The 23,228-nt window shown below is 36.3% G+C and overlaps 2 protein-coding genes across 13 annotated transcripts in view; one reads left to right on the top strand and one right to left on the bottom strand.

Annotated features, from left to right (window-relative positions):
- Positions 1-19,635, bottom strand: part of ANAPC10 (anaphase promoting complex subunit 10) — a 158,485-nt gene extending 138,850 nt beyond the window's left edge. For 7 of the 12 annotated variants that reach the window (XM_054689895.1, XM_054689896.1, XM_054689898.1 and 4 more), the window contains exon 1: positions 566-603. The gene's annotated coding sequence lies outside the window, so the exon portion shown is untranslated. Of the gene's footprint in view, positions 1-463; positions 482-514; positions 534-565; positions 604-638; positions 685-1,327; positions 1,473-18,042; positions 18,098-19,121 lie in introns of those variants that run through there. The other 5 variants (XM_037496241.2, XM_037496242.2, XM_037496240.2 and 2 more) reach the window with 5 other exon arrangements.
- Positions 775-22,358, top strand: ABCE1 (ATP binding cassette subfamily E member 1). The gene is made up of 18 exons (XM_037496239.2): positions 775-906; positions 5,506-5,639; positions 6,593-6,678; positions 8,536-8,633; positions 9,567-9,684; positions 10,066-10,203; positions 10,325-10,394; positions 10,642-10,738; positions 11,512-11,601; positions 12,122-12,243; positions 15,194-15,415; positions 16,437-16,496; positions 16,596-16,654; positions 17,398-17,508; positions 17,587-17,729; positions 17,850-17,972; positions 18,606-18,717; positions 20,188-22,358. The coding sequence occupies exons 2-18, from the start codon at positions 5,537-5,539 to the stop codon at positions 20,233-20,235; spliced, it is 1,800 nt and encodes a 599-aa protein (XP_037352136.1). The 5' UTR covers positions 775-906; positions 5,506-5,536; the 3' UTR covers positions 20,236-22,358.
- The last annotated feature ends 870 nt before the right edge of the window (positions 22,359-23,228 follow it).

Genomic DNA, 23,228 nt, shown 5'->3' with positions numbered 1-23,228 from the left:
CGGAGCCACTGCACTGTAACATTCGTAAAGGTTATAGACTAAGATATTAAATTAGTAATTTACTGAATGAATAAATGAACAGCTTAGGTCATAATAAAGTATTGCCACCTGCCAGTTAAATAAGGGCACGGAGGAGACTATTAAGCCTATCGCCACTATGACAAGCTGATTGTCCTGCCATCAAATGTCAAAAAAAAACCAAAAAAAAGTACACAGAGACTCATCTCTACTTTGGGGCACAATTCAACTGCCGGACTGGACGCCACCAAGCAGAAAACACCCGGAGCCAGGAGAATGGGTTCTGGTCACACAAGCCAGAAGGGGCCGAAGGGGCCGAAGGGGCTGAGAACCGGGAGCGAACGCGAGCAAAGCAGCGTCTGATCACATCGCCGGCCCGGCCCGGCCCTTGTCCTCCGCCAGAAGCGCCAGAGCGGGCAACACCCACAGCTCATTCTGGACCCACCATGCTCGCGGTGAGCGTAAAGGAAGATGGAGATTCGGGAAGGGACCGCACCTGCTGTCGCTAGACCCACCCGCCCCGTCGGGGAGAGGCCTGCGCACTCACGGTTCGCGGCCCCGCCGCCGCCACGCGCGATCCTGGGCCGCCCCGCCGCCCCGCCGCCCCGCGCCACTCCCACCTCGCGGCTGGCGACCGGCAGGCTTCCCGACTTGGTGGCCGGGAGTCGCAGCCCGGTGACGTCAACCTCGCGCCGCGCGCCGCCTTCCCCAGGGACTCCGCCTGGCGCGCGGGTCGCGCGTACGCACTACGTCTACGGCAGGCGCGAGGCGGCGACTGGGCACCGCCATTTTGCCGGTGGCCGTAGGAACACGCTGTGGGACTGAGAAGTGGAGGCGAGAGCCGACCTGGCCTCGGCGCTCCCCTCGGCAAGGGGATCGTTTCTCCAGGTAGGGGACGAGCCTGGAGGGGCCAGGCGGGCAGCTGCGACCGGCCACGATCTCGAGACCCCGGGGAGGCGCTCCGAGAATCTGTGCCTAGGCCTCAGGTGGCGGCGGCGCGTGGCAGCTGGTTCCGGCGGGGCAGCTGGGGCGCCGGGGCCGGGGCGCCCGGGGCTTGGGGACGCCTCGCGCTGCGGCTCCCGCTGGCCTGGATCTCGGCCGCTGTGACCCCACCCCCGCGAGGGGCGGCGGGAATGGGTCCTAGTTGTCACCTGCTCCGCGACCCCACCTCCACCGCCCCCCTCGCGCCGGACCCGCTCCGACCTGGATCGGAGCCCCGAGGGAGGCACCTGCAGAACTTGCAGCTGCCGAACCCCCGTCTCTCCCCCGGCACTGTTAGGGGGCTCGAAGGTCCCGTCTGCGAACTGACCGTGGGAAGTCTTGGCTTGCGGTGATCGTGGGATGAGTCATGGCATCTTGCCGCCATGAAGTCGAGGACTCCTCGTCCACTCCCGGGCTTTATAGGCAGGAGGCCGAACGGCGCTGTGCTTCTCCCGGGGAGCAGCGAGTTTCGACTGTAAGGGAGGTGATCCCCAGTCAGCGCCCAGCTTTTTTGGCGCACCCGGCACTTTTCCCCTTGGCCGCTTAATGTTTTCGCCTAGACTCCTGAGATCAAAGTTGTCTTTGCTCGAAATAACCTTTCTTTTCTATTCAGTAGTTGGTGCCTTGGAAAGGGTCCAGGCTGACAGCCACATCCCATAAACTACATAAGCCCACTTTTTTCGCTTTCGTTTTGGTGGTAAATTTGATGTGAGAAATTACTGTCAAAACTTGTTTATTATGACCCTCTCTTTTCACGGGACTGCTGACTGGGCGCTTATGGTAGTGGCATTTGTGTTGCAGATCTCAGATGCCTTTCCCATATCCATTTTATACCAGCTATCTGACAGTGAGGATTTGTTAGTGTTAAGCAAGGGCTCATCTGTATTTGAATCAAGGTTTTTTTTTTTTTTTTAATTATATTATGAAAAACCTGTTCTCCCTTTAAAAAAAAAATTAGGAAAAACACTGAATGTAATTGCTGGAAGACAAAAACAAGGCAGTATTTAGTGCCTGGTCAGTTTAAGACTCTGAAGTGCAAGTTATGAACCACTCTCAGCAGATGTGTTTTAAGACTAGTATATTACCTACCATGAGCATAGTTAGACTATTTCAGGTGATATCAAGCATCCTTTGTTAACACAGACTTTTCAGTGCTTTCACACAGCATTATAAGAATTTTGGTCTTTGACAGCAAATGCTAATACACCTCGCTACCTTTTTTCCTCCCATCTGGAAGAATGACACTGAGGGTCATTATTTGAACCTATTTTCAACACAGTTTGTTCCAGATCTGAAATATCTTCAAATCTCTTTGTTCCCAGGAATGTTACTTCTTTTCCCCTCCTAGCTTTACTGTGCTGTATCTTTCTTCTTGGAAAAAAAAATTTTGAAGCCTTGTTTAGAAAGTTAATGAATGGTGTTTAAATGGTTCTATAAAACAGTTCTGCAAAGAATAATCATCGTTTTTCTTAAAGACAATTATAATTGATCAATATTTTTATATGAATCAACACAACTATCTCTGGTATGTTTTTATTCTATAAAAATCATCTCTTACAATTTCTTAGTTTTTTAAATGATTTGAAATGTTTTAATAGTTTGGCATAAATAGTTTAATGTAAGCAATTTTGTAACTAAGGATTTACCCTCTAGAGAGGAATTCATTGCACTCATTTACCAGGTAATTTGTTTTTTTAGGGGATCTTTGGTTTTTAGGGAGTTGTCACATCCAGGATGATAGCAATTCAAAGTACATTTCTTTTTTTTTTTTTTTTTTTTTTCTAATCTTTACGAGACCTGGACTGGTATTTAAAAGTTTTAAATGAGATAAAGTGAACCTATGGTAGTAACTGTTCACTACATAAATATTTAGTCTCCTTTTAGGGTTTTTGTTTTTCTTTTTCCAGTATATACTTTATGAATAATTGTCAGTATAAAACAGGGTAACTTGCAAGATTTCTGAGGTTATGACCTATAAGAAAATTATTCATGTTTAAAATTCATTTTCTCATTCAGTCAACACAAATGTTTGTGTTCCTACTATGTGCCCTACAGGCACTTGTCCAACCACTGGAATGAACAGACAGATAAAACAGCTGCTCTCGTGATGGAGTACATTGTAGTTGGGGAGGGAACAAATTGTGTAGGTGGAGAGAGAATATGTAAATATCTATATAGAGACCCAGTAAATGTGTATATATATCCTTTGTATGAAATGTATTCTGTGTCATATAGTAGAAAGAGCTAAGGTCAAAAACAAAGCAAGGGAAGGCAGATGGGTGTGTTTTATGCTTGCATGTTTAGCCAGAAAGGCTCGTTAAGAAATAAACATTAAAGACTAGGAGGAGGGAGCCATGTGGCTCACTAGGGAGAATAGCATTCAGGCAGAGAGAATAGAAAATGCAAAGACCCTGAAACAAGAACATGTCTGGCATGAGGTAAGAACAGCAAGAATCCTATGTGGCTGGAGCAGAGTGAACAAAGGCTAGAGTAGTTGGGGACGTGATCAGAAATTAATGAAACTGAACTCTGATTCTAGGTTATTTTAAGGACTTTAACTTACAGTGTGAGTAGGAAAGCCATTGCAGGATTCTAAATAGAGGAGTGACATGATTTGGGTTTTATTTTAAAAGGATCATTCTGACTCCTACATTGAGAAACAACTATCAAGGCTTGCAGTAGCAAGCATCAAGGGTAGAAGCAAAAAAATCTGTTAAGCTGTTAAGAGTAATGTAGAGAAGAAATAACCATGGCTTAAACCAGAGTCATGGGAAATGGTCAGATTCTGGATGTATTTTGAAGGTAAATTCTACAGAATTTCTTGCGTGTAAAAGATAACTTTAAGAATTTTGGCATGAGAAAATGGAAGACTGGAGTTGTGTTGTAGCAGAAGGGACAAGACTGCTACAGGGGCCTCCCTGGTGGCGCAAGGGGTTGAGCGCAACGCAGCATGAGTTCGAGCCCTGGCTGGCCAGGGAGATACCTACATGGCGCAGCAGACCTCTCCTGTCTCACCCGCTGCTCCCCTCAGGAATGTGTTTTAGTAGATCTGCCTGTTCTGCTCCCTGCTCTGTCTCTGGTGAATCCTGTCACCCTCCACACCTCTGGCCTATACCCCAGTTCTTATATGCATAAATAAATCTTTTTTGAAAAAAAGTGCTAGGGAAGCAAGTTTTGGGGATTTCAAGAGCTCAGTTTGGGAGATGCCTGTTAAACTTTTAAAAAGTAATGTTGGTAAACAGATAGAGTACAAGTTTAGGTTTAGGAAAGGTGTCCTCACTAGAAATAGAAATGTGGGAGTTAACAGCATATGATAGATAATATCTAGAAATGAGACCAGAAGGGACATCTTAGAAATGGAACGTATGACCCAATATTAGAGCAGTCTCAACTTAGATGCCCAGGAGACTAAAGTCACGAGGAAAGTGGGAGGAAAACCAGACTAGTGCTATATCCCAGAACCAAGTTAGACACAATTTCTGTTAGGAAAAAGTCTTAATTTGTGTTATAAGGACTGATAATTAAGCATTTGTTTAAGTCATGTAAAGAACTCTGATGACCTGACAAGCTGTTTTGATTTTTACATTCACTTAGACTTTAGTTAAGTTCTTGATGACACTGTTAAACATCCAGTCTTGTAGGAACTTTAAAAGCACCGTCTATACATGCAGTTACTTGGTCTCCTTTCCACTTCAATGCTTTCAGCATAAAAGCCATCTCGTCCTTATTACAGATTCCTGCAGAAATACAGTTTTTTACTTTTTCTACTTGATCAACAGGATGGTGACAACCTTAATAATTGCTTGCCATTTCCAATAATAGTCTCATAGTCAGCTGCAGAAGTCTTGAAGTAATGCTTAGTCTGAGGGAGGGAATGAACACCTTTCTCATGTATTCATTTTCATGTCAGGTGTTTCCGTTTTATTGGTCTGTGTTCATACACTGCTGTCAATATTGAGACAGTCTATCCATTTTTTCCACCTGTCCAGTGTAGTTTCCTCCATCCCTCTTGTTCTTTTTCAGGGTTCCTGGCTGTTACTACTTTTCTTTTTATAGAAGAGCTTTAGCTTTAAATTTGCTTTGGTTGGGTTTTTTTTCCCTCCTTGAGACTGATTTAATGTATTTATTGAAGGAAGGTTGAATTCTCTGATGCTAACCATTCTATATTATAAAAACTGAAATAGCACATCTTTCTTTTTGGGACTTTTATATCTTTTAGTGGTGTTTTGAAAGTTCCCTTGCATTTGTATATATTCTGTGATTCCTACATGGTGTTCTTGGTGACTATTTGTTTTTCTTTATGTAAATCTTCTGATTAGTGGTATGTATGTAAAAGTTTTCCCCAAACCTTACTAAGTTATTTTATTGCTTTTACTAGTTTTTTATTGTGTTTTCCAGATATTTGAATATAATAATATATGCCCTTATAAATTTAATACCTTTGACTTGTTTCTCTTAACTAATTGCAGAGACTATAAAATAATTTTGTTAATTTTTCTTTAATAGACGAGCTGGATATTCTGACTTTCTTAGAAATATGGCAGATAAATTAACAAGAATTGCTATTGTCAACCATGATAAATGTAAACCTAAGAAATGTCGACAGGAGTGCAAGAAGAGTTGCCCTGTGGTTCGAATGGGTAAGCTGTTCTGTGGATTGCTAAAATAAGAGGTTTTCCAAAAAACAAGATAAATTTGCTTGATAGTTCTCTATGCACTTTAGTATACTTTCCCCCCATTCTTAAGAATGTCTAAATAAAATCAAATTTTATTCTGAATTTCTTTTTTGCTTTGTGGAAATTAAAAAGAATGACTTAAGGTTCACTAAATATAAAATCAAACCAGAGTGTAAGTTACTGAGATTCTTATGTCCTACAAAATCTGTTTATTACTTTTATGTCATGAATGAAGGACTACCAGTGTTTGTATTTGAGGGTATTTTCATTTTGAAAAAGCAAGCATGAAAAGCTCAATAAAATGACTTCATGAGATTTTCTTATATTTTCAGGATTTAATAAATTTTAACAATTCTGGTTTGGTGAATTGTTGTAGCCTTTAAGGCTGTGTTAACTAGATTGTTACCTTAATTGTACTAATGAAGTCTGTACTTACCAAATGTTAAAAGAAACTTTAGATGTCTTTTATGGTGGTCTTCCATGCTACTCAGAAATTCCATTATTAATATACTCCTAATGCCAGGTTTAATGTTGTCTCTATATAGGGTGACTATATACCTTTTCAGACTTCACTGAACTGGCTGAACATTTCATTCCTTTCTCTGGTGTTCATTACCATCACCATGGCATATTTTTGAATTAAATGTTCAGATCAGTCAACTTAAAAAAAAGGGACCTGCCATATTTTTACTGGCATAAATTAAGGACTATGTCCCTACAAAGCATTGATTGAAGACATTGTCTCAAATGTATCTCAGAAGTCTTCAGTCAACTCTTTGTAGCACTGAATTTTTTATAGCTTTTTTTTTTTTAATCTGCTTCTTATAGAAATTTGGGACCAGAATTGCCTAAATACCAATGTTCAGAAAATTAGAATGTCAGGAAGGATGACATTATTCTGTCTTTCCCTTTGGCAGGAAAATTATGCATAGAGGTTACACCCCAGAGCAAAATAGCATGGATTTCTGAAACTCTCTGTATTGGTTGTGGTATTTGTATTAAGGTAAGTGTTATTTTATTTATCAGATCAAATTTGTATCCTGAAAATAAAATGGGAAGAATCTGAGTAAATTATAACTATTTTTAAAAGGCAGTCTATAAAAAAATGAATAGATTTTTCCTAAATTATAAATTTAGGAAATAGTATCTATTAAGCAAGAATCTGATACTACTGTTTTTTTAAATGAATGAAACCCACTGTATTTACAAGTTATCTGTTCTAAATTCAACTTTGTGAAGCCATTTCCAAGCAAAATTCATTTCTTTTTTCCCCCTTTCATGAAAACATTCTCCATATATCTTTATCAGAACTTTTGGAAATATAAATACAAAAAAAATGGTCATATTACATACAAGTCTGTATTTCCGAAGTCTATATTTAATTTCAAATTTATGCCTTTTTATAGAAATGCACACTTTGCTATTTTCTAAATTTACCCTAATCCCTTGAGTACTTCTGTATTTACATTCTTTTATGGTTGGTTTTATCCCAATAGTTAATTTTTCAAAATACTTCAAATTAGTTTTCATTGCATTGAATAGTTTTATTAGGGCTTTTGACTTAAGAATGATAGATTTCCAACTTTAATTTATGAAGTAAATGCATAAAGTTCTTAATATTTTACTTGTGGATAGCATGTGTTAGAATGGAGTATGGATATCACCCAGGTAAGACTTATGTGTATTTTACATTGGTTTCTGAATGAGTGGTTAATTATTCAGTAAGATTTCTTGGGACCTGAAAACATTTTCTCTTGTTTTTAAATTATAAACAGGAAACAAAATTTAGTAATATTAGTCTCAACAAATATTTACTGATCTCTTATCATGCATACCCATTTCCTTGGTGCTACAAATCTGGTTTTGAACAGTATATTATGTACTCTATTTTCTTTCAGCACTCCTGAACTAAAAATGAGATTTCAAAATCAACTGCTGGATATTGTTTTCCTTGTAGATTAGAAAAGTTTGAATTACTTGCAGCAGAAAAAGGATAATACAGAGTTCTGTAGAAATAACTACATTGGCAGAAAAATACTTATGTAAAGAAATAATACCTTTGATTACAGGGTGGTAATTACTCTGTCAGTTAACAATGCTTGGTTAGATTTTTAATTCCTTGTTCTTATAACTTACAAAATGGGACTTCACTGAAGTATTTATATAGAGAGACTTTTGAATTGGTCCTCTGAGCTCACTGAACAGTTCTGCTAAACAGATCTCTAAGATATATTCTTTAGATATACTTCTTTAGTATCGGTACTTTGAGCAATTTTTCTAGCCATTTTACCACTCTTAAGTGACTTTCCAGCTCTTTTCATTTTTGCTTCTATGTGATACCTTAAAATTATAGCAGGAAGACAATCTTTGCTCTGTGCAAATATACTAGCTTGGTGGGACATAAATAGATGAAAAAAGGTATTATCTGTGGCCTTAGAAGACTTTTCAAAGTAGAACAGGAAGCCTATGTACAAGGACAAGACAGATATAGAGGGAAAGCTTGTGTTACAATTGGGTGTGCAACCTGTACTTAATAGCCATGGTTTATCTTGCCTCTCACCCTTCTCTTAGCTAATAATTTTTAAAAACCCACAGGTTCTTTAAGGCTTTTCAGTACTATTAAACACATTAAATGTCTTAACTATGCCATCACTAAGGGGAATGCAAAATTAGTTATGACTCTTGCCTTTGAGAAAAATTTTTTTAAGTAAATAAGAATAAAAAACAACACACCCCCCCCCCATCTTTGTAAAGCTCATACTTGGAATATTGCTTATAAAAATTTTTCATCTACTCATCTTAGTCATATTGTATATTTCTAAAAATTAACTCAAAATTAATTCTTTACTTTAAACAACAGAAATGCCCCTTTGGCGCCTTATCAATTGTCAATTTACCAAGCAACTTGGAAAAAGAAACAACACATCGATATTGTGCCAATGCCTTCAAACTTCACAGGTATATTTTCAAGTAAACATTCCTTTTTACTACAGCCAAGAGTAAAATAAAATACATTGGGAATTTTCAGAAAAATGCAAAAATAGGAAAAAGTGGTATTAACTTCCACTAAAGCAATAGAATTACCTGGGTATATTTTTAAAAGTATAATCTCTGACTATCATTTGAACCTCAGTAAATTGAAGACTTACAGGTGCCTCTAATATACAGCTGGGGCTAAGAATCACTGTTGACCATAATGCCCCATCTCCAAAATGGTTTTTAATGGAAGTTACCTTTTTATTTAATTAGTATTTTGTTTTATTCATTGTTATTTATCGATTAATCTTATAAATTACTTAAAATGTTACTCTGAACTTGGACACATTTTATTAAATCACCTTTTTTTTTTTTGGATGTTTTTAATCTGCTAAATACTAATATTTTGAATCTGGAAGTCTAGATTTCACTAATAAAAAGGTATTTCTCAACCTGCCAGCTTTAAGGGGCCTACTGCAGCAGGGAGAATGAAGTAGACTATTTCTGGTTCATGTGACACTTCTCTCCTTGTAAGTAAATGACAGGCCAAGGGAAAAAGAAAATTGTGAGGCTGCACCTGCTATGAAATTCATACCAGAGCATTTTGTTATACATTAAAACTGAGCCTTATGTGTTTAGAAGAATTGTTATTTTAGAATGAACTTTGACTGAAAATTGAATAAACAAAATATGGAGTAATACTGGTCCTACATGCATTTCTAACAATTAACAGTTTACATTTATTTTGGCTGTTTGTTTTTTTTCCTAATAGCCAATAATATCTGGCGTATATAGCTTTTATAGTTTATTAGTGGATGTGTGTGGAGTGCAGTGCTTTAAAATAAATCATTTTGATACTATGTAATTTTCTATCTAAATCTGAGTAGTTTTATTATTTTTATATGCTTATGACAGGTTGCCTATTCCTCGTCCAGGTGAAGTTTTGGGATTAGTTGGAACTAATGGTATTGGAAAGTCAACTGCTTTGAAGATTTTAGCAGGAAAGCAAAAGCCCAACCTTGGAAAGTACGATGTATGTATTACTGCCTTATACAAATCAACACCATGGGTTGGTTTTATGAGATTTTGAAGATAAGTATATAAATTTTTTTTTCAATGTTCTTATTTTCAAGATTACTAATGGAGTTAATGCTGAGAAACTGATATGGGGGAACTCTGTCCATTTTAGTTAAAATTTAGTAGTGCTATATTACTGATGATTTTGAGTTCCCTTGAACTGTTATGAGTTGGTATGCCTTGATTTGAAATTAAATCCATTCCTGATTTTAAGATTAAGTAGAAGCCAGAAGTATACTATTGATATTTGGATATATGCTCTATTTCGTATAACAGTTACCTTCTTTATTTGTGTTACTAAATTGAGTCCAGGTAATAATTATATGTATATTTCTAGGATCCTCCTGATTGGCAAGAAATTTTGACTTACTTCCGTGGATCTGAATTGCAAAATTACTTTACCAAGATTCTAGAAGATGACCTAAAAGCCATTATCAAGCCTCAATATGTTGACCAGATTCCCAAGGCTGCAAAGGTCAGTTCCGTTTTAGGAGGAATTTATGTATTATATTGGTTGAGGTATGAAAGTAAACTTGTTTTACTTTGTGGTTTTTTAATGTTGAAGGAAAGTAATTATTCCTGATATATTATGACAGGGGACAGTGGGGTCTATTTTGGACCGAAAGGATGAAACAAAGACACAGGCAATTGTATGTCAGCAGCTTGGTAAGTGTTGGTTTTGTGTGTGTGTGTGTGTTAACTGGCCCTAAACTTAACTCACCAAGAGATCTATCTTTAAATGAATTACTGAAGAAAGTGGGAAAATCTCTAGTAATTGTCATATTGACTTTATAAAAGTTACATAATTTTCAATGAAATGTCATTCAAACCCGGAATGACATACAATATATGTTTTGCCTGGAAGAGGTTAAAAAAAATAACATTGAATACAATCCCTCTATGTTCTTTGTAGATTTAACCCATCTAAAAGAACGAAATGTTGAAGATCTTTCAGGAGGAGAATTGCAGAGATTTGCTTGTGCTGTCGTTTGCATACAGAAAGCTGATATGTAGGTTATTTTATACCTTTTGTATGTCTTAATCCTCTAGAGTTTTCATTTGTAATGCTGCGAATAAAGCAGTGGTTTTGAGAAAAATAGAAATAGTATCTACAGTTCTGTCTTCGGGGATAAGATGTTGAAGCAGTTACATATTTATTATCCGGTCTCCCTGTCATTACTAGAGGGAGTTAAATCTCATTCAGAAAAGTACTTTACAATTTACAGGTTCCAGAGTTTTTTAATATAGAATCACTCATCTATTATTTAAACTACATTAGTACATATTTTTGAAGACTTAAGCTCTAAGACAGGCCAGCAGACTTTGAAAAATATATCAAATAGAACGTGAGTTCTTTAGGTTACCCTGAATGAAGGTGGCATACCATATATGAGAGAAAATCAAAGTGTGAACAGCAAGTTTCCTTCCTGACTTCCTTGGCTTCCCTCATATATTTGTTGCTCCCATCTTTTTCCACATTTCTACACTGTAGCCAGTGCAGGCTAGCTCTTCTCCACAAAGTATTCTGTAATTATATGCAGTATCCTCCTTTCAAAAAACTTTGCTTTAATACTGCTACTTTACTACTTTCCCCAGATTTGATGTTCAGTCCTGCTTTTCATACTCCTTCCTTCTGCTTGTCAATAGAATACAGAAGTTTTATGGAGTGGACTCATTAGCATAATATGATTTTTATGGTTAAACCAGCAATTTAAAAATAACATGCAGAATAGAATTAAGTCATATTTATCTTCAAAATTATGTTTGCTTTTTTTCCTTATAGTTTCATGTTTGATGAGCCTTCCAGTTACCTAGATGTCAAGCAGCGTTTAAAGGCCGCTATTACAATACGATCACTAATAAATCCAGATCGGTAAGTAAAGATTTGATATATGCTGTAGTTATTTGTTTGGGTAGCTTTCTGAAAATTAAACACTGGGACAATCATTGTCATAAACATGTGCATGTTTTCCATCTCAGTTCTTCAGACCTACCACCTGAACTTAGCCTCTTATTTGCTAGTACACCTTTTCCAGGGAACTTAGGAATTACTCTAGAAATTTGGCGTCTGTGTATGGAATTGTGGGAAGGTCCTTAGCTTTTATTAACTCCTCAAGTAGATGTGGAATTTAAACACACACAAAGTTTAAAACATTGTAAAGATAACCAGAGAGTTTTGGCTGTTCAGGTTCTTATTGAGCATAAGAACAAGCTAGTTCTTAGTAACCTCTATCAAGTAGTGACAGCAGCCTTTTGCTTGATATGATTGTTACACTTAATTTTTAAGTATATTTTTTACTAAAGTTAACACAATAGTAAAAATAAAGTTATCTAAGGCTATCAGTTAATATGTTATGTAACATTTAAAAATTAAAATCTGTATTGATTTTCAGATATATCATTGTGGTGGAACATGATCTAAGTGTGTTAGACTATCTCTCTGACTTCATCTGCTGTTTATATGGCGTACCAAGTGCTTATGGTGTTGTTACTATGCCTTTTAGTGTAAGAGAAGGTAACTTGAAATGCTTTTCAAAATGCTATGTTCTCTATCATTATGCTTAGAAAATGTATTACTGATGTAATTTTATTTTGCTCTATTATCCAAAATTCTAATTTAAAAAATTTAACCGCTAAGTAGAATATCTGTAAGATTATCTACATCAGTTGTTAGACAAAACATACTTCTTTTTGAAGAATTTTATGATCATATACAGTGATATAAACCAGTGTTACCTCAAATAAAGTAAATTTTTAATAATATTATGTTGGGTCTGGATTTTCCAGGGCTGGAAATGCTTTACAAATTTCACTTTTTGTTGCTTTTCTTTTGCTATCTTAAAAGCCTCTTTTAAGTTTTGACCTAACTATAGTATTTTCCATCCTCAAATTTATCTTTAACACGTAGTAAAACTAATTAAAATTCATCTTAAATTCACTTAGTGTTCATTTTATTTCAATGAAATGAAATGTTTCAAATTCATCTGTAAGCTATGTTCTAAGCATAGAACTAAGACTAATAGTGTAGTAAGAAATTAGTATATTAAAATAACTTAGTAAGTATAATATTGCTAAGTAAGTGACTAAAAAAGTCTGATAGTTTAGTTTTCATTTATCCCCTTTACTTTCATTAAGGAGAGACTCTGGCCTCTCTTTTCATGTCTCTTCCTCACCTATACAAGTTGAGCAAAGGCGGTTGAGCGCTGCACTGTGACACTATCCGCAGCCTCTACAGCGCTGGTTCGATCCCTGCCAGCCCGCGAGGGTCCCACATGGTATTGCAGATCTCTCCTGTCGCGCCTGCTGCTCCCCTCCGCAGTGTATTTTTCAGTCTGCCTGTTGTGTTCCCGACTCTGTCTCTGATGAATCCTCTCACCCTCCCATGCATCTGGACTGTACCTTGGTTCTTGTATAAATAAAATAAATCTTAAAAAAAAAAAAAAAGGTAAAAACCTGCTGCTAAGTGCTCTGCCCACCTGGTATGCCTTTCCTTTACACCGCTTTCCTATTTCCTTACACTGCTTCCTTACTCCTAGTCTTCTATTTCTTCGCTCCAGCTATACTGTAAACTGAACATCTAAAAGACCTAAAAGAACTTAGTTCATTAGGGGATAAAACCCTGCGATAGTCTATTTATGTAGCCTGGTAGCTCCCTAGGTTGATGCAGCCTTCTTTTTTTTCCTTTTGAGTTTTCTCTTAAATGAGATTTTTTTTAATGAGATTTTTTGTTTGCGTTTGTTTTTTCGGAGAACAAAACATGCAGATTTATTGAAATATACTGCTAAGAAAAGCAGCAGGCAAGGCAGTTTTTGCCCTGCCAAAATAATTTTGAGAAACCTAAGAAATTCTTTTGGAAATAGAAATTTATATGGCATCTTAGCACTTCACATAAAAAACGGTGGTGACTTTTTTAATTCATAAAAAATGCACAAAAATATTTTAGTTTGAGATGTGGATTAGGAATTATCACTTATACTTTTATACTTGATGTGAAATAGATGTATATTTTAAGGAAAATTGGTGAGACTGTCCAGTTTCCCAGTACTCTGAGAGATGATATCAGAACCAATTATTAATGCTTGACTCTCCTCAGTCAGCAAATATTTATGGAGTGGACCTACTCTGTGCCCTGTAGTAGTTCCAGAATTGTGTTGGTGTCACAGTACTGGTGTGGGGCAATCAATCATGCTTCAAAATTCCAACTATAACTGCCTTGGCTAAAGGCTGTGCCATTCAAAAAATGGTTTCTGATGAGGTTTTTAGTGTGTATCATCTTTTAAAAACAATTAAAATGACTGAACTTAATATTTGTTTTCTTTTAGTATACTAAAAGAAATTAATACAGTATGTGTAAAAACTAATCATGAACTGTAAAAGCAATTATAGTGTAAATTCATTAAATTGACAAGATAAATATGCAGTAGGAATGACTTATTAACATTTTTTGAGCAATGTCACTTATCTGAGTCTTTATTTCCTCTCCTGCTAATTAGGTACTTGTATTAAATGGCCACTAAGATTCCTTCTAGTTAGTTTTTAATTTTTGGTCTTAAATTTTTTTAGCCTCACATTAATAATTTTTAAGTAGCTTAAACTCAAAAAAATGCTGATTATCACAGAATAAATATACCTGCTCATTTGTTCTGTCAGCAAGTATCTACTGAGCAGTATGTTCGTTAGTAAGGATACAGGCCCTGATGTGAGTTTCAGTCCCTGATGAAATGTAAGGTTCCTAGATTCTCCCTCAATACCTTCTGAACTTTGAGCTACTGTCTTTTTCATTACCTCAATAATCCACTGTTTCACTTCTGTGTGTCTGCATGGTAGATCTTAACACTTCTAATAGGGAGGGATTCTCGTGAAGAATATAGTAATTTGCTTGCAGTTTTTTGTTTAGATAACCGTATTTATACAGGGAAGCCAGTAATAAATGCTACAGTTAGTTTGGTATTATAAGTTTCTTAAGAAGCTGCAAAATTAACCTTAAAAAAAATGCAATAAATTGTAATATCAGTATATGGTTATATTCCATATAAAAATAAATACTCCTAACTTGTTTATTTAAAAAATTATTTCCCAGACTTTTATGTTAATACACAAAAGTATTCCATTTTTACCCTACGTGTCATTTTTAGAGAGAAATTGCAATTTAAAATTTAAAAACACAGTAGCAATGGCCTCATATACTTTTGCATAAAACCTGATGGGAAAATTCTTAGAAAGTCACAAAATGGAAAATGTGCTCCTTATATATGTGTGTGTGTACACAGACATGGGTATTTTTACACGAATATTTTAAAATAAATTAGATACATAAAACACCATATTGTCAAAGCATAGTATCATAAATCTATGTGTGGATTACTCCCAAGAGAGCCTAAGGTTTTTGACTTTCATATGATAATTTCTTATAGAAAAAAATATCTTTGATCCTTACTAATCTGTTGATAATGACTTTCTTTCAGGCATAAACATTTTTTTAGATGGCTATGTTCCAACAGAAAACTTAAGATTCAGAGATGCATCACTTGTTTTTAAAGTGGCTGAAACAGCAAATGAAGAAGAAGTTAAAAAGATGTGTATGTATAAATATCCAGGAATGAAAAAAAAGATGGGAGAGTTTGAGCTAGCAATTGTAGCTGGAGAGTTTACAGATTCTGAAATCATGGTGATGTTGGGGGAAAATGGTAAGTTTTCTTTATTTTGTGTTACTTGAATTGTCTATTCTGTTTAAACAATTAACTTAGTTTTAACTACTGCCTGAGAACTTTGACTCAGTTAATGGTCTGGGGGCAGATTAAATCCTTGTGTTTCTCAGTGTGACTCAGCAGGTTTTGTGATGGCATAATTTAATCTCACCTGTCATTCAATCAAGTTCATATTTTGTAACCTTCATTGAAAAGATGTTTTTTCTTTTTGTTTTGGGGGGTTTTTTGGCTTTTTTGGGTTTTTTTGAAAAGATGTTTTTTCTAATCTGACGATTTTATATATAAATTGAAGCCCATTTATTCATCCTGAAAACTGACTAGAAAGGAAAGGATAAGTTGGTAATTCAGAAGTAATCAAGTTTAAAATTTTCTCCTTGTACTCATTCCTCCATTTGGGGCTTTTCTTGTTTTAAATTCAGGCCACTTTACCTTTATTAATAGTTGTATAACCAGTATTTTTAAATACTGGATTTCCATAATAAATATAGATATGATAAATGTCTAATACTGTTTTCATGATTTAAAAAAAGTTAAATCATTTGTTTACAAGTCACAAAACTGACTACAGAAGGAAACATTTTTATGAGACTTGTTGCAATGTCTTGTCTTCAGTTCATGGAATTTTGAACTGGTTGCAATTAACTAAATTATGTAAATGGACTTTATAATGTAGAAGACATTCTGTGCTCAACAAATTGTATGCATTGATGTTTTAACTAAGTCTTTTTAAAACTAACCAACACTCATTTTATAGATCTACTACCATTTATTAAAATTGTCGTTTTAAGCTTTTAGCCAGTTTATATTCCTGATTCATTTAGAATGATACTTCAGAGGTGAACTCTGAAAGTTTGAACGTTATTTTCTCATATAACCTTTAGAATTACAATGTCATCATATATCTCTAAAACAAATTTCTCAGTTAAAACCCAGTAGTATATAGTGATGTACTCTAAATGTGAAGCTTGTTTCAGGTCATTTTGTCATGTTGTGTTGCCAGGTACTGGTAAAACGACGTTTATCAGAATGCTTGCTGGAAGACTTAAACCTGATGAAGGAGGTACTGTTGCAATGTTGAATCTTTATACTCTGTTTCACATAGTAAACTTTAAAGACCTGGGCAGTTGTCATTGTCTCATTTATTTGCATTGTTTTACAGGAGAAGTACCAGTCTTAAATGTCAGTTACAAACCACAGAAAATCAGCCCCAAATCAACTGTAAGTTATTTTCTCTTAATTGTTAATTAAACACATACTCACGCACATGCGAGAGCCAGCATTTCTACTCATGGGTATATGAGCAATAAAGACAGCTAAACACAGAAATTTGCACCCAGCTGTTATTTATAATTGCCACTAAGTAGAAAATCACCCAATCAGCCATTAACTGATGAAGAGATAAACACAATCTGGTACACCTGTAAAATTTAATGTTATTTTTCCATTAAAAAAGGTAAACTGATTCATGTTGCAATATGGATGAACTTTAAAAACATGAAGTTAATCTCTGTTGATCTGTGCACATTTTGTAGAGAACTTAACTACAGTAGCTACACCCAGTAACTCAACACACACTTTGTGTTATGCTTATTTGAGATGGCTTAGCTTACAGTAAAAAAATTAATGGTTGTACTTTCTGTAAGATTAATTTTTAAGTTGTCAAATTCGGCCCTCCTGAAATAGCAAGCGAAAGGCATCATGACACATTACCGTGCATCTGTGCTGTCTCACTGATTGCCTGCTGCTGTGCTGGCCTTCAAGTTATTCCTGTTTTCAACCCATACAGATAGGGTTGAATCTTTAAAAATCTCAAAATATGCCACATGGAATGGATAAGCATAAAAATACTTTCAATATCTACTGGTGACAAATTGTTACGCTTTTGCCCTAGAGCTTAAGATTCCTAAACAACTTCTAAACTATAATTTTATTATTTAAGTACGTTTTCCCATTAAAAACAGGGTAGTGTTCGACAGTTACTGCATGAGAAGATCCGAGATGCTTACACTCATCCACAGTTTGTGACTGATGTAATGAAGCCTCTGCAAATTGAAAACATCATTGATCAAGAGGTACTCTAGTTACCTTATGTATTTTCTTATTTTAAACTTTGGATGTTTCTACATGCTTTTCTAAACTTCTCCAAACAGGTGCAGACATTGTCTGGTGGTGAGCTGCAGCGAGTAGCTTTAGCTCTCTGTTTGGGAAAACCTGCTGATGTCTATTTAATTGACGAACCATCTGCATATTTGGATTCTGAGCAGAGATTGATGGCAGCTCGAGTTGTCAAACGGTAATGCCCTGCTCCTAGGAGTATTAGCTTTCTGTGTACTTAAATTCAGCTCTATTTTATATAACATATAAATATTTAATGATTAAAAAACCATAAAAAATTTGAAATTATGTCTTTCAGCTTCATCCTCCATGCTAAAAAGACAGCCTTTGTTGTGGAACATGACTTCATCATGGCCACCTATCTAGCAGACCGGGTCATCGTATTTGACGGTATTCCATCTAAAAACACAGTTGCCAACAGGTAAGGCTACTTCCTAAAATATTCAGACCTAATTTTGAATTCTAACAACTAGCAAATTATTTCAACTTACCTTTTGTCTGCTTCATCATTTGGATTTCCAAAGCAGAATTACTAGAATTTTGGTTCTGCAAATTAAAAAACCATTGATGTCATATATAAAATAAAATAAACCCATGTAGGCTTCATGAATTGCCCAACATGTACTGCTAATGGTAAAATTCACACTAGACCCCAAATACCTGTTTATAGCACAGTTAAGATGATTTTACTTCTTCCCTGTTCTCTCATTTTTCCTAATAGAACTGATTGAGAGCACCTCCATTATAGAGATGCCTAACATTTAAATCAATTGATAAGAAATTTCTTGTAATTGGGTTGGACCATTTGAAGTTACCAATGTTCAGCCCTTTTTGACTATACACACAGCAATTTCATATGACCTCCACATACTGTTTTCTTGGTATCAGAATGGGGAAATAGAGTTGCTATTAGAATAGTTCATCCAGGGCCTCCCCTGGTGGCGCAGAGGTTGAGCGCTGGGTTGCGAGGCTGCCCTCATCCTCTGCAGCGCCAGTTCGATCCCCAGCCACTGGGAGGTAAAACTTAATCACAATGATTTTATTTTTCCTCTAGTCCTCAGACCCTTTTGGCTGGCATGAATAAATTTTTGTCTCAGCTTGAAATTACATTCAGAAGAGATCCAAATAACTACAGACCAAGAATAAACAAGCTCAATTCAATTAAGGTATGTAACAAAACTCCCTTAAATCATGGACAGCTTCTCGAAAGGCATGTTTCAAATTGAAGGCTGTTTTGTTGACACTGTAGATCAGATTTCATTCTAGGATTTATGTGTTTTTCCATTTTAATGTCTGGTGGCACACACCTGGCAGCAGTTGTGACGCAGCTGCCGTGGCTGCATCAACTCGGGCAGATTTGTTCACATTGTCTCTAAATTGTGCCCGCTGTTTTACTTACTACTTGCATTTAGTTGTAATTTAAAATGTTTTCAGAAAGGTGTTAATTTATCATTAAATAAGGAACTCATTACAAATACTTTAACCAGTTTCTCTCATACATTTTTCTTGTGCATATAAAAGAGGAATACATAATTAAAATACCTTGTCTAAAAACAAGCATTTCACTCACCTCAAATTTCTAAGTAACAGAAAAGCAGCGTAATAGGCAGTGTCTTTTCTTTGTGTACATGAAATAATTGTGTGCCCTGTACTTGATAAAGTTTGAAATAGGAATTTTTTAAGAAAGGAGTTCTCTCAGGTTGCTTGAAAAAAATGATACTCTAAAAGCATTTCTATGTTTTAAGTATCTCCTGTGGTGCCAACTGAAGACACTGTTTACATTTCATGACTATCCATCATCCTTACCACTTAGAAGTGTTAAAAGTACTTTATACATAGCTCTACCCTAGCACTTAGATTTTGTTCCATTCGCATTTATGCTTTGCTTCTAAACAGAGGTTAGAAGGTAGAGATCAGGTCATTATGCACAGCAAGCATTCATACATTCCCAGCACAATGTCTGGATGCCTTTTGCCTTCCCTGTAGATTTTTTTTTGTAAATGATTTATGTTACTCTTTGGCCAAGATTAAAAAAAAAATGACACATTCAGAATTAAATTGAAGCGCTTTCTCAGTTCTGAAAAACATGCTGAACTCAAAAGACCAAGTACACACACCTTTTTATCCCAAGAACTTCTGAAGCATTCCACTTTGTGAGGTCATTTTCTTGTGTAGAGAATCATGGTTCAGTCGCCAGCTGTTCCTCTGCTTCAGTCCTAATAAGGGAGCAGCTATACAAGTAGGTAGATGGGTCCTTACCAATCTGTAAACAGTACTGGGGAAAGTTAGTTTTATATACATTTTGTGTAATAGGCAGTTCTGAAATTAAACATGTTACCCTTTGGACCAGACGCTTATTTGAAATGATGAAACGAAGTTAATTAGCTTCCTGGAAACGGTATCTTACGTAGAAAAATTTCATGTGTCTTAAGTACAGCATTTTATGTAAAGGGGCTTTTGCTTGAGGTGGATCAGGCAAGGTATTTTGGTAGAAATTTTGCCCTTAACTTGGATCCAGTAATATCCAGACACTGAGTGCAGGGAGACTGTGGACTTTCTCCTCAGTGACGCGTGGCAGTTCCCCTCTACATCCAGGGAAGGAGTTCTGATTTTTCCTTCTCTATTTTATCTTTTAGGATGTAGAACAAAAGAAGAGTGGAAACTACTTTTTCTTGGATGATTAAACTGAGAATACTTATAAGCCATTTATTAAGAGAAACATTTATTGGGATTTTTGTCGTATAAAACTTTAATCAGGTTTTATGCCTCATGCGCTGGAGCTTGAAGAATAATTAATGTAACATCAAAAGCCAGTTATGGTGTTTATGGTAATTTGAACACAGAAAATGCCATTTTTCCGTTCTTGATAAGGCCCTTTGTGCATAACATTCTAAAATGAAGACATTTCAGGCTTTACAGATTACCTCCAAGTTTTCATGTGATACGGAAGATTTTCAGTAGATGTATTATATTCATGTACCAACTGCTGACCAGTGTTGCCCCGTTTTAAAAAATCTTGAAAGTTTCTGTACTTCGATGATTTGCCAAGTATCCAAGATAAAGAAACTGCCCTTATTTTAAAAACCAGTCAAAGACTCCATAGATGAAATTTGATAAATAAACTTCAGGATTATATTTGTTATTTGTTTTCAGTCTTTGCACTATATTCTGTGTATTTAGACTTTCAAAGGAAAGTGTTGGAGATGGTTGTTTCCAACTTAAACATTGTTTACAATGTTTTTGGTGCTTTTGAATATCAAAAATCATTTCAACACCACACCCCCAGAAAAAAACTCTAACCTTTACTCTGAATTTTCCAGTTTTAGCATATTCCACAAGGTTCTGTGTTCTGTAATTATTCTCAAAGTATAGCGTCATTCTTTCAACATACATTTTATATAATCACTTATAAAATTAAGAGAAAAGCATTTCTAAAGCATATTTGCTTCCCTTATAAGTACAGGCTCAGCACCAGAGTTGGTGCCTAAGCATCTATGTATTTTTACACTTTCCCAGATTTCTGATGGCCGCCAAAGACTGTGAGCCACTTACCTAAAAGCACCAGTAATGCAAAAACAGTCCTCAGATAGCAATATGATGTATCCTGTGGTACCAAATATATACATTTCTAAGTTTGGATGTAGAGGACATTTTTTCAATATATTTGACTTTTTTTTTTTTTTTTTTTTTTGGATAGTATAACAAGTTCTAAAATGAGTTCAAACAGTGAGATACGTATAGTGTGAAAACACTTATAGTTTTGACTAATGCACTAAAGTGGAACTAAGTACAAGTGAGGAGGAGGGTTGGAGAATAAACTAATGGGGCAGACAAAATAGGGAGGAAAATTAGAAATTAATGAACAGACTTTTAGACCTTCAAGCAAACCTTTGATTAATATGCAAACAGTGGACAGAGGTCTAACTGGGCCCCATTAGGCCTTGAAAAAAATAATTGATGTAAATCGTAAATGTGTTTTTAAAAATTCAGATAATACAGAAACAGATGGAATAAAGCTACAATTTTCGTTCACATACCCTGCCAAAGCGTCCCCGTGTTTGCGTTTAATTATACCCATTCATGCTTTTTTCTGTGCACTTAACCTAAGTGAAAATGTAAAGGGTTTGTTTTGTATATAAATGGGGTTATACTAAAATAAGTAGTGCCTATTTTTAAGATAGGTTAAATTTGTGAATTATTATTTCAAATATATTGAATAAAATAAGACAAAAGCTATTTTTATTTACTGATTCCGTATTTTGTCCTAGAGTTAAAATACTGATGTTAAGAACACAGTTCTACTTACTGCTGATAAAAGATTGTTGTACATATAGGTAAATGAAATGTTTATGTAGCAATAGAAAGGACTTGAGTTGCATACAAAAGAAGGTTTTCTATAAAGTCATTGTTACCAACTCAAATACACCATGAATGCAAGCTGTTAAATATTAAAAAGAATAAGACTAACTGCTCCATACATCCTGACTAGGAAAAAACCTCCAAGCAAAATATGGTGCAAGGTAGTTTATAATATACCACTCTATAGGAAAATATTAAAATACACAAAAGGAGGGCCTCCCCAGTGGCACAGCAGGTGAGCAGCGCACTGTGAAGTGGCCGCAGCCTCTGCAGCGCATGTTCGATTCCCTGCCGGCCAGGGAGAAACCCACATGGCTTGGCAGACCTCTCCTGTCTCGCCTGCTGCTCCCCTCGACACTGTATTTCGTCAGTCTGCCTGTTCTGTTCCCCACTCTGTCTCTGGTGAATCCTCTCACCGTCCTACACATCTGGCCTGTACCCCAGTTCTTGTATAAAATAAATAAATCTTTAAAAAAAAAATACACAAAAGGATTCTCTGGCTTCTGGGAAGACTGTTCAAAGGACAAGGAACAAAAGGAGGCTTAGATACACATTATCTCTTATTTGGCAACTACTTGAAAATCATTTGTTTTCAATAGAGATGATTGTGTTTTACTAGGATAGAGCAGTCTTTATAAAACTGTTCATTAGGTTAACATAAATTTGGACCAGCTTTAAAGTCCAGTCCCTTATCTGTCATTCAGAGCATTGCTTGGTGTCTGGCATGTAGCTTGCCTACCGTATTGGAGGAAGGAATTCACTTGCCACAGAGAAAGTGTAACTGGATAACTGCTGTTGGCTGTAACTTCGTGTATGTGGAGCCCTTACCCCCACACCCAATGCGTGAGCACTCCATGCCTCAGAGGAGAAACAGTTCTGGGTTGGAGGGGCAGAAAGGGCTGAGAAGGCAGCTCCCAGGAAAGGCAGCACCTGTAACGAGAGGCATCAACGGGACAACCCATGTGAAGCAGACTGGCCCTCAGGTTATGAAGTTAAGGTGAGGACCAGGGCAGGATAAACATGGGCAGATTGGAATGGACTTCCCCTGCCTTCATGATTTAGAGGTTTTTTCCCATGTTCAAAGTAGGGATAGAAGAGACGAGCAAAGCCATTTAAAGCAGCAGCTAGAATTATCAAAATTTTGCACTTAGTCCACTATCTTGATCTTGTCAGAGCCTGTCCTATCCACTTAACTCCTGTATTGCTAACTCTGGCTCTTGGGGCCTTTGATACATGGGTAGTTTGTGAGCTTTGTTCACTCACTGAGACTTACCTTGAAAATTAGGATTTTGTGGTATATCAAACAGGCCTTTGCCTC

This window comes from Talpa occidentalis, unplaced genomic scaffold, assembly GCF_014898055.3.
Source record: "Talpa occidentalis isolate TD23 unplaced genomic scaffold, MPIMG_talOcc4v2.1 talOcc4.8, whole genome shotgun sequence".
Taxonomy (NCBI): domain Eukaryota; kingdom Metazoa; phylum Chordata; class Mammalia; order Eulipotyphla; family Talpidae; genus Talpa; species Talpa occidentalis.
This window is presented reverse-complemented; position numbering and strand designations above follow the sequence as displayed.

Bases quoted from the DNA above. Each gene is read 5' to 3' on its own strand.
- ABCE1 (XM_037496239.2), top strand. From the start codon at position 5,537: ATGGCAGATAAATTAACAAGAATTGCTATTGTCAACCATGATAAATGT. The intron at 8,634-9,566 runs GTATATTTTCAA...TGCTTATGACAG, and splicing joins AATGCCTTCAAACTTCACAG to GTTGCCTATTCCTCGTCCAG. The intron at 11,602-12,121 runs GTAAGTAAAGAT...ATTGATTTTCAG, and splicing joins TCACTAATAAATCCAGATCG to ATATATCATTGTGGTGGAAC.